The 15,326-nt window shown below is 46.5% G+C and overlaps 1 protein-coding gene across 1 annotated transcript in view; it reads left to right on the forward strand.

Annotated features, from left to right (window-relative positions):
* The window catches only part of Dlish (Dachs ligand with SH3s), a 47,538-nt gene that overhangs the window by 30,655 nt on the left and 1,557 nt on the right, over positions 1–15,326 (forward strand). The window contains exon 2 of the mRNA XM_037426335.2: positions 9,641–10,315. Within this exon, the coding sequence (XP_037282232.1) occupies positions 9,641–10,315 (675 nt within the window). The remainder of the gene's footprint in view (positions 1–9,640; positions 10,316–15,326) is intronic.

Consider the following 15,326-nt stretch of genomic DNA (forward strand, 5'->3'; position numbering starts at 1 on the left):
GGATTAACGACGAAAGCTGTCTGTAGGGATTGATTTGTCGTAAGAGGTTCAGTAGACTCGGCGAAGGCGAAAGTATTGCTGGCTTCCAGTATTTTTTTCATGTAGGCAACCGATGTTGGCCTTTGCTCACGTGCTTGTACTCGTTGGTAAAGTTCGTGAGCATCACTCTTGCGTTCCCTCCTCGCAGCTCGGCTATTTCTCTGGCGATGCAAATTTCGCGGCTAATCAACAGGTGCTTGTCGCCTTCAACGATGCCCCGCCGCGGTGGTCTAGTGGCTAAGGTACTCGGCTGCTGACCCGCAGGTCGCGGGTTCGATTCCCGGCTGCGGCGGCTGCATTTCCGATGGAGGCGGAAATGTTGTAGGCCCGTGTACTCAGATTTGGGTGCACGTTAAAGAACCCCAGGTGGTCAAAATTTCCGGAGCCCTCCACTACGGCGTCTCTCATAATCAAATGGTGGTTTTGGGACGTTAAACCCCACAAATCAATCAATCAATCAATCAATCAGCCTTCAACGATATCTTGCATGTCTCTTGACTCTTGAGTGGCAACGTAAATGTCGACGCTGGAACGAGGAGGAATGGTGACGTGGTCTTCCAGCACATTTAAGGCTTGCCTTACTGATGGCGTGTGTGGCTGCAGTGATTTTTCTGTGGATAGCGTTATTGACTCAGACCTCAGGTCAATAATAGCGCCGTGGTGACTTAGGAAGTCCATCTCAAGTATCACAATCATGGAGCAATATTGAATTACAAAGCTCGCAGGATATGTTCGGTTATTATTGTGGCTGACTCTTCATGTGCTAACTCCTGCCAGCGTAATCAGGTGATCGCCAGGAGTATGTATTTCAGAGCCATCCCAGGTGGTCCTTACTTTTTTCAGCTTAGCGGTGAACGGCCCACTGATGACTGAATTGTCGGCTCTGGTGTCGACGAGAGCTGTGACGCTGTGGCCATCTGTAAGGACGTCAAGGTCGCTAGTTCATCACCTGGTATTGCAGCTGGGTCGTGGCGTCTGATCACGGCTACGAAGGTTTGTACTACTGCTTCGACGTTGCATCATCAGGTCTTCTGGTGGCCCCGAAGTATCGACGTCGGAGCTGCGTTTAGAGTGCGGCAGGTTCTTGAGACGTCGCAGTAGCGGAGGATGTTCGGTAGTTTGTCGTACAGGAACCACACCTCTATCGGTTGCTGCCCTTATTTTTTCTGGCCATTAAGTCCTTAGTTTCCCTGAGCAGGGTTGGTGTTTTTACAATACGGTGAGGCGTATTGACCGGGTGAGTGCGAACGGTAAGGTCGTCAAGGTGCCCCCTGTGCTCCTGCGGGGTAGTCGGCGATGTCGTATGGTCATTCACCTCATTGTGGATACGGCGCGTTGACATTGAAACCCCACAGACCTATTTGTAGGTATGGGCAACGACGGTAGGTGTGGTTTGCCTCCTCACAGTGATAGCTGTCATGGAGGCGCCAAATGACCGTTTTACTGTGAAAGCTGTTATGAGTTCACTACTCAGGTCACGCGTAGTTGTATGCCGCCGCCGATGTGCGACCACATCGTGTGAAATTGGAAAAAAAAAAAAAAAACTAGCACCAAAGACACAGTGGGGCTCGAAACCCGGGTCTGCTGGGTGCCAGCCTAGCATTGCCAGTGCTTGTGACTTGTTGGCAAACTTGCCTTAGGCAGGCTTGATGTCAGGAAAGCAATCGCGTTAATATGACTTATAAAGCGTTTCAGAAACAGCGAAAGAACAAGCAGTCATTGCACAATGCAAGTAGCGTAACGAGGGGGCCGTCCAATGCTCCAACCCATTACAAAAGCTTGTTCTTGTTCCCCTATTAACTGTGGCGCATACCCACTTCAGCCATAATTCCTCATCGTCATCAGCCAGTGCATGAATAATTGGCACGAAATTGCTTGCAAGTGTTTAGCAGATACTGCGGTTCTCAGAAGAATCGTGAAAAATAGCATAGCAAATGCCGGTCTACTACCAAAAAGTTTATTAATGCCCCAGTCGGTATCAAGCAAGTGTGCTTGCAAAAGTTTATTAATGCCCCAGTCTGTATCAAGCAAGTGTGCTTGCAGTAGTTACCCAATGAGTGTTTTAAAAAGGCTCTGAAAGGCCGCTCTTCTAGTTTTCGCTGTGACTGTGCTGCGCCTTCCTCACAGGCCTGGAGTGTGTTTCTTGGCGCGTAACGCTGGCCTACGGGAGGCGGATAGGACGTCGATGATGGCAGTGGCGGCGGTGTCTGACGGCGGAACTGCGGTGGGGCAGTGTCCCGACATGGGCAGAGAGGAGTGTTGCGGCGCGCTGCAGTAGCGTAGCTCATAGCTTCTAGCTCGGGCAGCCGTGCTTGGGGAATTCGAAGCGATGGCCAAACTACTTCTCGCACAATGTCGGCGATCGAATCCGCTTGAGGCTGCGCAGCTCTTCCCGCACAATCGCTCAGATGGTCTCGTGGAGGTCATCGAAGTAGACTGGTTGAACTTCTGCATACTCTGGCGTCGAGCGGCGATTGATTTGTGGAGTGCGCATCTCCAGATTTTTTTCAATCGTCATCGTTTCGGAGATGAATTCTTGGATAGTGCTTGGTGGGCTCCGCATGAGACCCGCGAACAGCTCCTGCTTTACTCCTCGCTTGAGGAAACGAACTTTCTTATCTTCAGGCATTTGAGCGTCGGCGTAGTGAAATAGCTTGGTCATCTCTTCGGCGAGGAGTGTGACGTTCTTGGTTTAGAAGTTGCGAATGACGCTCGTGAATGTAGCGAGGAACCTGGTGCGGAATATTTTCTAGGTTGTCAGGGTTTGCTCATGGTTCTAGAACCATATAGGAGTGGCATCTTGTAAAGTGAATTAAACGTGAAGCTTAACCTCGCTAGTCCAGGTATTGAAAGTGGCGACTCGATCGAATGCTTCGAGCCAGCTTTCCGAGTCCTCAACTGGTGATCCTCGAAAGGTTGGCAGCTGTTTCGGCTGCCAGAGAACCATTGGGGAAGGCTGCGCACGGGTTGTCATCGTTGCTGCTGTCGATGTCGTGGTTCGGGGGTTGTTTGTTTGTTTTCGGGAAGGGGCCCGTACTTTGGCTGCAGTCCTCTCTGCCTGCGGCTTGCTCGCTGTTTGGCGTCTGCGTCTTTTTTACCGTTCGGGCTGGGTTTCCGGCTTGATGGGGGCGTCCGGAACGTCAAAGAAGCAGCACTTCCACCAAATGTCACAGGGTCACAACGTGGCAGAAGGGAGCAAACTGGAGGTTGAAGAGTAAACTGTTTATTTGGGCCGGACCTGTGGCCAGGAAACTGAAGGACAGATAACAGCAACATGGGAACTGGTAGCAGTGAACAGAACGTCGGTTGGCGTTCAACTAACAAGCGGCGAAGCGTGTCGGCATTTATACACTAGCCATTGAATTTGTACATTAGCCATTGAATATTGAGGGGCGACTTAGGTTTCAGAATAATCTGTATTGCTCACAAAGTGGGCATAATCTTAACAAAATGATCTACTGCAGTCTCCAAGCTTCTTGAAAAGTGCATGTGCGGTTTGCGCTGAGAATTAGGTGCAGTGTAACGGGGCAATAACAAAACTTGTGGAAGGGATGTGGCAATATCTTTGAATTTTTTTGTTGGATTGCGGAAAGCCCGGACTACTTGTCGTAAGCCCTAAAAAAGTCTGCAAATTCTTTAATTTTTTTTTATTGTGGCCCTGTATCACTGCGAACTCTCCTTGGTATGCCATAAGGTGCGAACGTGCTTTAAAGGCGGATAAGACAGCGGGTGTTCTTGTAGAGTGCAGGCTGAAGACCTCAGCGAACCAAGATCGGTAATCTACGATGAGCACATAGTCCCCATTGTTGAGATGAAACAGGTCAATACCAATGACCTCCCAGGGCTCGGTTCGAGTCTCACTAACAAGCATAGGCTCGGCGCGTTGAACTCTGGTCTCGGCACATTTAGAGCAGTTCATCACCATCTCCTTAATTTGGGAATTTATGCCAGGCCACCTGACAGGCTCCCTAGCTACAGGCCAGCAGCGGCCTGTTCCTTGATGACTGTTGTGAAGAAGCTGCAATATGCATTGCTCGTATAATGCCGGATTCATGACTCGAACACCCTTCAAAAGTAGATTTTCACCAATGCTGGGATTGCTTCGATACTGCCACTAAGTACTTTCTTACATCTGTTGGCACACGAGACTTCCTGGACCAGCCTTTCGTACAGTACTGGAGGGCAAGTGGCATTCCCATGCCTAGTTTGTGCCTGACGAAGCTCTTGAAGGTGTGCGGACAGGCTATCCTACAGAGCACAAAGGTCTCCTGGACCAAAAGCTCAGCGTTGTCAGCTTGTCTTTGAGTAGACTCCAGACTTGAAACTTGTCTTGCAGAAGCTCGTGAGAACATATCAGTAGTAGCCAATTGTTTTTGAGGTATGTATAGCACTTTGTAGCAGGAGTGCATCAGCTTCATACGGAAAATTCAGAGATTTGGATGAAGAGAAGGTGACGAAAGATAGGGCACAGTCTAGGAAAGTTAGAGTTTGAAGAGGCGTTGAGTAAATGAAGACAGTGAGATGAGCTGTAGCGAGCGTTCGAGGAGATGGATAGCAAGTAGGCGTAGGCAAAAGCTGAAAGAAATGCGGGATGTGAAGAAGCTCCGACTTGAAGCGGTGGTGTCTAATTGGTGAATGCCTCTGCGGAAAAGATTCAGGACAGTAAACTATGTTACAACGGATTTTATAGGTCACATTAGGCTGAGTTGAGCTCCTTGTATATAGGGGCAATTTTGTACAGGTATTGAAAATTGTGCAGATTTTTGGAATATTGAGTTTAAGTACTGCGTGCAGTTATTCTTGCGAGTGTAGCTGTATAGTGTTTGATAATGAACTTGGGGACATGTGAACGTTAAAGTGTAGTGTTTGATGTGTATTGGTGAAAGTGTGTGATGGTGTGGTGTTGTGCCGAGGAAAGATCAGTGAAAAGGTACGGTGAGAGAATGTGATGTGCCAGCCACACACGATTAGGCACAAGTGATGACAACGAAAGAAGGCCGAAATTGCAGGAAAGGAGAACGGAAATAAGCAGTTTTTTTTTTTTTTAAAGCTTTTTAAAAGGAGGCCCAATGATCTGGTGAGTAAAGGAGATGCATGAGACGCGTGCCAAACCTAGAAGTGTGGCGACATGCACGAGGGAAGAGTCACCCGATGGCACGCGCACCTGCCATGTAGAAGCAGGAGATTGGTCGGAGAGGGGCTCGTGGCACGAAACTCGGGCTGAGAAGAAAAATTTCAGAGGATATGCAGCACTGTGTGTTGGGACCCTGAGCTGCGAAGACTTGGGAAGCGAACGTCCCTACGGGGACAGGAGCAGCATGATCACCCGCGAAGTTGCCGTCGACCTCGGAGATGGTCCTAAGTGAGGCTGCCCGGACTTGCCGCATCCTGCCCAGCAGTTCCCAGTAGACTTGCAGCTTCCCCACAACGCATTAGGAAGGAAGCAGCTCACACCAGTCAGCCGAGTGGGCGCATCAGCGGGGGAGTCCTTGACGAGCGGCGCCTAGCCAGGCCGAGGACTGAGACACCGGCAATGCAGACGAGTGGATCGTCAAGCAGACACACGCTGCCGCTGATGACGGTGAAGCAGTACCACTTCATCGTATCTCCGAGGGTGGCGTATGAACAGTAAGAATGTTCTGTTATTACGAGAGCGCATGAGAGTCGCCACCGAGACGCCATTTTGGCTAGGGACAGTTTAAGGTTTAAGACTGAACATGACTTGTATCTGTGTTAGTTACGGTATCGCTGTATAGCCGATTATTGTGTACGGGCATGTTTATTTTTAAGGGTGAATTTCGAGTGTCAGATTGTGTGCCATTTTGTATAGTATTAAAATGGGTTTGCCGCGTTACCACCAACTTGCGTCCATCCTTCATAATATCCATCCTTCGTAATATCCTGTTCCGAGATAAGTTCGTGACAGGGCATTAATATGGAATTCAGAAAAAGCAACAGGACGCGTAATAACTGTTCCTTAGTTCTTTCTTTCTGAATAAAAGTTTGCAACTTGTGTCATACTGAAAGAGATTACCTATGCAAGCTTGAGAAACTGTGATTGAATGTTGTCTATAAAGGAAATGTCATTGGAGCCATGTTTTGACGTGTGCTCCCAGTGATGCTACCCTTTTTCGATACTCTAGTTATTTCAAGGTTTCGTCCTCCCCTGGAGATGTGTGAATTGGGTTTCTAACAGACAGAGTGGTTCTTGAAAATTTGTACACACAGCCTTGAAAGTCCTTGAAAACCATTGAGTTTTTGTCATGTAAACGAGCATGAACCCTGTAAAGTGAACTACTTGCACTGTGTACTCAAGGGTTAAATTTCACTCATGCCTTGATTGTTGCCCTCCATTGGATAACCCTCCTGATTATTTCTACCTGCTTTAAGTTCATTGTTCCTTAACCCCAATGCTTTGGAAAATTCCGCACTAACATTGTGCATATAGAATGAAGCCCTTCACAGAACGCTTCATATTCCTCTCCACACGCACTGCATAACATATCTATGCCTTTGCATTTGGCTCGGTAAGTCTTAGTGTGCAATACTCCTGTCCCATACAGCGCGCCTAGACGTGGCTAGAAGTTATAAGAAACACACAAGCCCGTCTAGGTGCGATGTTTCATGTCCAGTATGTAGCAGCTGGCCCGCCAGCAGTTTGTGTTGCAACTCACTTCTGTCCCGTCTTCGAACAGCCCCAACAATTATTATAGATATTTTTCGTTGGCAATTTCCTTCTTGAAAGTTTTCTAGGTTTCCAGTGATGATTTCCTAAGCATGCCTATTTTCCCCGTGCCCCTTTCTTAATCAGTGGTTCCATTTGGTTTATTGGTATCCTGCTGCTTTCTAAGTATTGTAACAACATTCCTCATTTACAACTAGCTGAAAACTTTACTAGACCAATGCTTCTCTGCAGTTCCTCTCCTTAAATACGTGATGCGCAACATGGTCGCTGACAGTGAGACAGTTATGTGGCAGTGCTGCACATTCTTTGTACATTCTTCAAGTGTTAGTGATGGAAAGTATTTCATATTGTGGGTGACATGAACCATCTCTTTTGCGGCAACACAAAGCTCTGCGTCTCGTCACACGACCTGTTTCGTAGCGACAGGAAAGAACGAAATCTAAACAATATATTATACAGTTTTTGTAATGACAATTTTTTTCTCATGTGCATGTATCTTCAAGGTAGAAATTTAATTGTGTTTTCAAAAATGTGTAAAAACAAGACAGGGAAACTCGTGTTATCCAGCCAATGAAATCGGCACTGAAGGTCAAATTCTGTTCAAGACAATTTATTTACTTCAGTCGTTATAGAATGCAGATCAGTATCTGCACGTCATGCACAAAATATTGATTATGGAGTAAAATATGGAGTAACCATAGATCTCATTTGCAATATTTTTGCATTGCGACTCATCATCCTCAAACGACGAGTTGAATGTCAATTCAGGATGTGCATGGTTTTTCGTCCACTTTATAATAGCTCGTTACAACCGGAAAGAAAGATTAACACGCTCACTTGTGAATATTCACCCTGCAGATTTAGCAGAACAGCATAATACAGTCAAACCACTGTGCAATGTAAAAGTTGGAAGTCTTATGCAGCATCTGTGATGCCATATATATTTATATCAGCATAAAGTTCTCATTATATTGCGTTATTCATAAAATACAAAGTACCGTTGTTTTCTTGGAGTGTACCGACTTTATATGTCAAAGTGTCATTTAAAAAAGATATGAACGAGCGAATTAATTAACTTGTTTTCTCTAGAATCATGTTTTCAAAACAAAAATAATACAGCCCACTGTGACCTCCATCAAACAATTCATTGCACCAGTTTTACTTAAACTAGTTGTATGCATTTTTCCTTATTTCACTGAATTGAAGAGCTCTTTCTGCAAGCGATGCGAGGTGAACGAAAGCACACAGGAACACTGCATTCAAGAGGAAATGTGGAGGCTTCGCTGTACAAAATGGCAGGGAATAATTAATGCACCATCTGTGTCAGTGAAAAAGTGAATTCATTTTGTTACTAGCACAACTACTTTTGGGCTAAACTTATTTGCACCATTGCCATCCAAGGCCAGTCCTTGGCAAGTGCACTTTCAGTCACTGCCAAGACTACTGGTTTTACTAGTAAACTAAATTCTTGGAACTTCCCTATTTTCTGTTTATGGCAGCTTATGCAGCTGCAATAAAACTAGCAGCAATGCCCTACTTGTAGCACTACATATTTGCTTCGCACATGGGCCCTAAGGCGTACATTACGTCAGGTAAACTAACAAGTGACGCATAGTGATGCAAATTGACATTTGAGTTGGTTTGATGATAATACAGTTTTATCACACTGTATGTACATAACAACAGAAATATGTGGCAGTACATGTACAAATAGTTGTTTTGCCTTATGCTTTGATAAACTTAATTGATTTTATTCAAGTCTGTGCAATGATATGCTTAGGACTAAAGGTCCTCCTACCTGTGACAACCATAGGTACATAGGCACTATCTGTAGGTTGCAAGGAAATGGAAATTACATTAAGGAAATATTTCCAGCCAAGAACGGACAAACACAGGAAACAGTGATGGAGACAAGAAAGCAGCTAGACAGCTTAATCGCCAAAGCGAGGCACACATCGCCTTCACAGCAATCACATAAACCGAAAAGCACAATATAAAACTGATGTGCAAGCACTGTGTGTCATCTTTATTTGCTCCTCAAGTTTATAGGAAATCTTGTTGCTTTCTGTACAATGTCACAGAGCTATCACTGCAACATGCTTCGTCATTCTTTGCAGTCTGATAAGTATTTCACCTGTCGTCACTTCTGCCCAAAATCTTGATTTTGTAAGCTTACGTTTGCACTGTTCACAATGAAGGGCCAAATTCCAGCCTGTTTCCTTGTTTAGTGATTTAAAGTGTTTCTAGGCTCTAAGATTTACACGACTTATCTGGCCTATTTCAGCGGTCAGCGTGTGAAATATACATCAATACTGATATCCAGAGTATAGTCCACGGTTATGTTTTAACACAAGGTGTCTGCATGTGATGCCAATGAAAAGAAAAGCTTGAACCCTACCATATTTGTGTAGCTGATAAACATGCTTATTAAGAAAACGGGGACGAAGAGAGGCGTGGGGCGGGTTGCTAGCAAAAAGTCCATGGGCTACACGTTCAGAACCTCTGCCTTGGGGCATTTACCCAGCTTACACTGTGGCTCAAGGAACCACAGTGTAAGCTGAGCTGAGCCACCAGATAAGACAGTTTGTGAGAAATGCCTAAATTTAATTGTCAGCAAGTTTTTACTTGAAATTTCAGCAACCAATGTTTCAACTTGGCTGACCATCTTGGAAGATACAGTGCCTGCATGCTTGCACATTTCCGTAGCCATTACAATGCTGCTGTTCAGACAATGCCGAAAAATTGTAGCAAAGTGCTTGATGTCCATTAATTCATGTAATGAAGAAAGAATGCACAAAGACTGCCATTCTTCATCAGTTCTACAAAGTCAACAGTTTAATATATGTCGGCTAAAGTATGGAGAAAGTGCAGTGTTGACCAACGCAGATAAAGAATCTCCTTTCTTCTCTTACACAGAAAACAATGACAAACTCTCTGCTCGCACACCAAGCATTGGCCGCATCACAGGAAGTGCCAGCATTGAAACACTGGTTCGTGTGGGCATTGAGAAAGAACACGGCCTGTCACCCGACTCAAAAGTGGTAGTGCTGCACGATTTCACACCCTGTGTGGACGACGAGCTTGAGGTGCGACGTGGTCAAATTGTCAATGTGCTGTACCAGGAGAACGACTGGGTGTATGTGATTGCTTCCGAGACCGGTCAGGAGGGCTTCATTCCCCACTCGTACTGTGCTCCCTATGGCAGCCAGCTGGGAGAGTTGGCCTTGACAGTGCGTCACAAAAAGCTGCCACGTGGACTGGACGATGACCTGTTGGAGCAGGCATCATCGCGTGGGACACACTCGGTCGACAGCGGACAGCAATCGGACGCTGAAAGCTTTGGTGTGGCCCCTGCCACTGAACACTCCGCGACTCTTCCAGATGTGCACCCATTCTTCAAGGACCCAGCCGGGCGTTATGTGGTGTTGTACACGTTTGTGGCTCGTGACGAAAACGACGTGAGTGTTGAACGTGGTGAGCTGGTGACGGTGTTGAATCATGAGGACCCGGACTGGTTCTGGGTGCTCCGTTCCGACGGCCAGGAAGGCTTCGTGCCCAGCGCATTTGTGTGCCCGGCAGACTCTGCACAGGGTGAGAACTGTTTTAATTCATTCGACTATATGTAGAGTGGTTGGGAAATTCTTTTGGGTGGGTGTTTCCAACAAAAAGTAAAAGTAGTGCCCACTGGTAGGTATTGCACATTTCAACACCCAGCTGTCATTCTCATGTAGTAAGTGTGCATCAAATTAAAAGGCTGGCAGGCGCACTTTCACATCTGTTCAACGCTTCATAGCGTGTACAAATGTAGCATTGTGCGAAATATTTTATTGGTCACACAATGAACACAGATGATTAAGTTAATTTTAATTGGCCATTCTGGACATTATATTGCATTTCAAATACTGCAGCCGAAGAACCAGAGCCAAAGTTTTCATGGACATGCAGCATAGCTGTACTGGGTACAAGTGTCTGATACTTACATGCCGCCATGCACAATAATTAATTGAGCAAGAATTAAGGTTTCTAATACCCCTGTCGCATGAGGCAACTTAAATTCACTCTTAAGAGAGTGCACTTAACCATTAGTTACAGGCTTTCACATGAACACCTGCTGCAAAATGCACTTGCCGGCGAGTGCGTCGTTGCTGCAACAGTGTGTCTGGCTTGTGAATATATGTCCAAAATCGGGTTCATAGCAGTCATCATTTTCATTAACAGGAACACTGTGATGCATTAAAACGGGATATACTACAAACCTGCTATTCTCTCTCCCAAGCAGTTTACAGCCACAACTGCAAGAGGCATGCCCAGAACCCACCAAATCGTCGCAACCACTGTGTCTGCACGTGAAGTTTATTTCAAGGACTGATTATAGCAGTAGCACATTACTACTTAAGAACCATTGTCTGAAATAAGAAATATCTGCTGTGCTACTTAGTTACCCATTTTCACGGCCATCATTTACAAAGTGTAACAGCAAAGTGACACTTAGGAGCGTAAGTGCACTCGCTCAAAATGACGCTTTTGCCAGCGTTTCCAGGGTATGAGTGTCACTTGCTGCCATGGTGTAAGAAAAATAATTTAGGTGTGGACACTCCGCCCTCCGCGAAGGAGAATGCATCCAGATATTGTTCGCCTTTATTACATGCGCCCGCCGCAGTGTCGTGGGGGGCGCTACGACATGGGGGCTTAAGAAACCTATTGTGACGAGGCGAACGCGCGTTTTTCTTTGTTTTTTTTTTTTTTCGTCTTGCATATTTTTTTTAACCGTGCACGCTAGCAACTAGAGCAAGGAACGCATACTGCGTTTTTCGCAACCATGCTCGCGACCAAAAAATGCGATATGCGGCGAACGCCGGAATTGGCTCCACAGCGTTAGGAAAAAAAAAAGATTATTCTTCTCACGTGCGCAATGCCATTACGGATGCTACACACTCAGCTCGTCCATGGCTCGTCTTCTATAGTACATGTGCCGGCCGCGGTTGCGTGGGAGGCGCTGCGACATGGGGGCCGAAAAGAGGAAAGAGGCGAACATTATGTGGATGCGCCGTGAGGCGGAGTGTCCACATCTAAATTATTTTTCTTACACCGTGCCCGCTGCAAAGCACACTTGCTGGCGAGTGAATTCACCAAGCTCTCTTCACTGCAATGAATTGTCTAGTCTCAGTAGCAGTGGAGTAAAGTCGTTATTCGATGCTGAGTACTTTTTAAACTATCAGGAATATACTGATGCATTACAATGTGTGGTATGGCAGAACACTACTTTGATATTCTACAATGGCCGTCATGGGCATGCTGAACACACGCCATGCAATGGCCACAGCTTCAGTGTTAGTACATAAAGTTAGTTTTACGGGCTGCTTATTACGCGTCATCATTAAGAAACATTGTCTAGAATAATGAATATTTGTTATTAAGTAGCCATAATTTCCAAAGCACACTGCAAAAGTGACGTGCAGGGTGCATAAGTGCACTTGCTCTGTCTGCAGAAATGACTTCTTGCAATCACTTTCCACTGGTGCACATAGTTTGGCACTCTGCGACAACATAAGTATTGTGAAGATCACTCTGCACAATTTTATGCCTCATTGCCTCGTACACAGGCTTACAGAAAGGTGGGTGCTTGAAAAACTATGTGGGTTGTACATATGCCATTACTGATTACATTCACTGCCATCAAACACATAGGACCACCATCTGTTAAGCTTACTCCCCAAGAAGTTACTTACAGGTCTTTTTTTTTTCCTTTAAGCATTAGGCTTAGATGACAGGTGGCCGACTGCATGCTTGAAGACGGTCTGTCAGTAAATAACGAATCCGCATCGTTAATTCAGGGCTTCATTCTCACAATATGTTCGCAGTCAACTTGCACTGCCCATCCATGCCTATCCAACTTGTGCTGCCCATCTAAGGCTAGCTGCCTTGAGCACTTTATATTTTGCTGTTACTTTGGAGGGAAAAAAAAATAAATAACTGGAGGTGACCTTGATCTTTAACATTGGTGTCTTGCAGTGACCCTTGCCTGTAAGCATTCATGCGTCCTAGTGGATTGCCTAGTGCCCAAGAAGATATACACCAGTGAGCCCACCAACCCTCTTCCAGTTCACTGGACAGAGAGAACAGCAACTGATGGCATAAGCAAGCACACACTCTTATATATAAGAGTACAAGGGGTGCGACAGTTTTTGGGCACGAGAACAGGTACAAGCCCCATCCTATGATGTAGGTGAAGCCAAGGCCATGTAACCCGGTCCACAGTTGGTGCAACATGGCGGACATCAGGGAGAGCACAAGAAGGATGTGACGTTGTGGAGAGATAGTCATATTTGCAAGATGTTTCAGCGCACGAACAAAGAAAAAAAGGACAGGGTAGACAGAAAGAGCGCTGTCTACCAACTAGCCCAAGCTTCTACTCTTGTGTGGAGATAGGTTTGCTGGAAAAGCTTACCCTATGAAGAGACCGGGAAGGGACACGACGTTCTCGACTGCTGTCGCGCTCAAGGACGCTACGGCTGGGGTCGCTGACTCTACGAAACTACGCAGAGGTAGCACTCTAAGCAGTTCATCACCAAGCACAGTGCAACCATCATGGGCTGGTAGGGAAACTCCGCAAGACCGATTGAGCACCCTAACCTGCGGCACAATTGTTGCCACACAAACGTAAGCGCGTGATTGGGAAGTCGTTCACAAAGTCAGACCACGGCTTCTTTGTTGCAGGAATGCAAGCATTCCTCACAGCGCACTATCGCCATGCGGAAGCAAGCTATGGAGAAGGGGGCCGTCACGGGTGGCCAATGAGGAACGACAAAGCACCGTGACGTGCGCTAGCGGGACACTAGGGGAAGGCATTGTCCGGGCATGTTCGGACACTTGTTTCCGTGCAGGGAAGAGTGACACATGGCTTGCACCAGATAAAAAGGCCCCACGGTGAAGCAATGATGGCCATGTTAGTGATTAATGGCAGTTCCCGAAGCACGAGGACGATGGGGCCAGCACTCTGGCTGGAGAACGAGATTCTAAAGGGATGGGTGCCTTCGATTCCCACATCTTGAAGGGGTCCGCTCTATGCACAGCTGGTGCAGAAGCCTAGCTATAGTCCCAGCCGCACACTGTGGCACCATGCACTATTAATGTCCCCTTGCCGTAGCTCGAGTCATCGCAGCTACGATGGGTTTAGATGAATGAGGCAACCGACAGGCTAGATCAACAAATAACAAGCATCTTATTGCTACAATAGCAATAATGTGTGAAGAGGGATCGTCTGCCCTATGAAGAGAACAAAGGGTAAGATTTACTCCTTTAGTAAATGACCATGGCTCACAGAGGTTTCAGAGGTGGCCGCTTGCTGGTACAAGAGTCCTTCTTCCTGTCTCTTCATTGGTTTTGTTCACAGAGGCCTTTCAGCGTCTCTCTCTGAAGGACCAGTTTGTCCTCATGGCCGTGCCTCCATCAAGGAAAATGAAGCGTGGGCGCATGTGCTCTCTGACAGTCTACACACCAATTGTTCGTGGTACTTTAGTGTATATTAAATTATAGCATTGCTTAATGCACACTCTATCATTCACAACACTTTGCTTAACTCATTCCATCCCCTTCAATTCGGTGGCTAGGAGTTGTGGTGCATATTACTTGCGTGCTAGGTAGGCTAATACCAGCACACCCCTCATAGGTATGGCTGTCGGCGCTCTGTGAAAATGCTGTGCATTCACAGAGCGCCGACACAGCATTCTGAGAAGGCCTCTTTCGGAATGGAGTTGCAGCCATAATGTCCTCCTTTGTCTCAAATCACTCTCCTTTCAATGTCGTCTTGAGTTTGGGAAACAGCCAGAAGTCGCAGGTGGGCCATATGAGGAGAGTAAGGAGCTTGTTGAACTACAGGGCTTCTCACCAAAAAAGTCTGAACCAAGGAATGTGCAGGAGCACTGTTGTGATTGATGGATGCGCCGCACAGCATAACGTAGGCAACAGAGGACATGCCTGTAGTATCCTTTGGTGATTGTTTGACCCTGTGGTGCGTACTCGTGGTGTACCATACCATGGGAGTCGAAGAAAGCACTCAGCATCATTTTGATGTTGCTGCGCACTTGTCGGGCCTTCTTTGGTCTTGGTGATGTGGAATGCTTCCACTGTGACAACTGGGATTTCGTTTCTGGGTCGTGCTCGTACACCAAAGACTCGTCACCGATGATAATGGTGTTTATGAAGTTAGGGTCACTGCTTGTGAAATCCAACATGTCCTGTGAGACTTCAACACAAAGTTGCTTTTGCTCCACCGTGAGCAGTTATGGCATGAATTTCGCCGCAACTCTCTTTATGGCCAAATATTCTGTCATAATGGAATGTGCACAAAAGGTGCTGAAGCCCACCCCTTTCACAATTTTCCGGATGGTCACACGATGGCCCTGCTTCACCACAGCCTTCACTTCGGTAATGACCTGGTCATTTTAGCATGTTGATGGCAGACCAGAGCGTGGCTCACTTTCTGCTGATGTGCAGTTGTCTTTGAACCGGTTTTACCACTCTTTAATCTGTTTGCGGCTCATAGCATCGTCACCAAAAGCCGTCTTGATCATTCCAAAGGTTTCCACTTGGCTGTCGCCCA

The sequence above is a fragment of the Rhipicephalus microplus genome, chromosome 5 (genome assembly GCF_043290135.1).
Source record: "Rhipicephalus microplus isolate Deutch F79 chromosome 5, USDA_Rmic, whole genome shotgun sequence".
Classification (NCBI taxonomy): domain Eukaryota; kingdom Metazoa; phylum Arthropoda; class Arachnida; order Ixodida; family Ixodidae; genus Rhipicephalus; species Rhipicephalus microplus.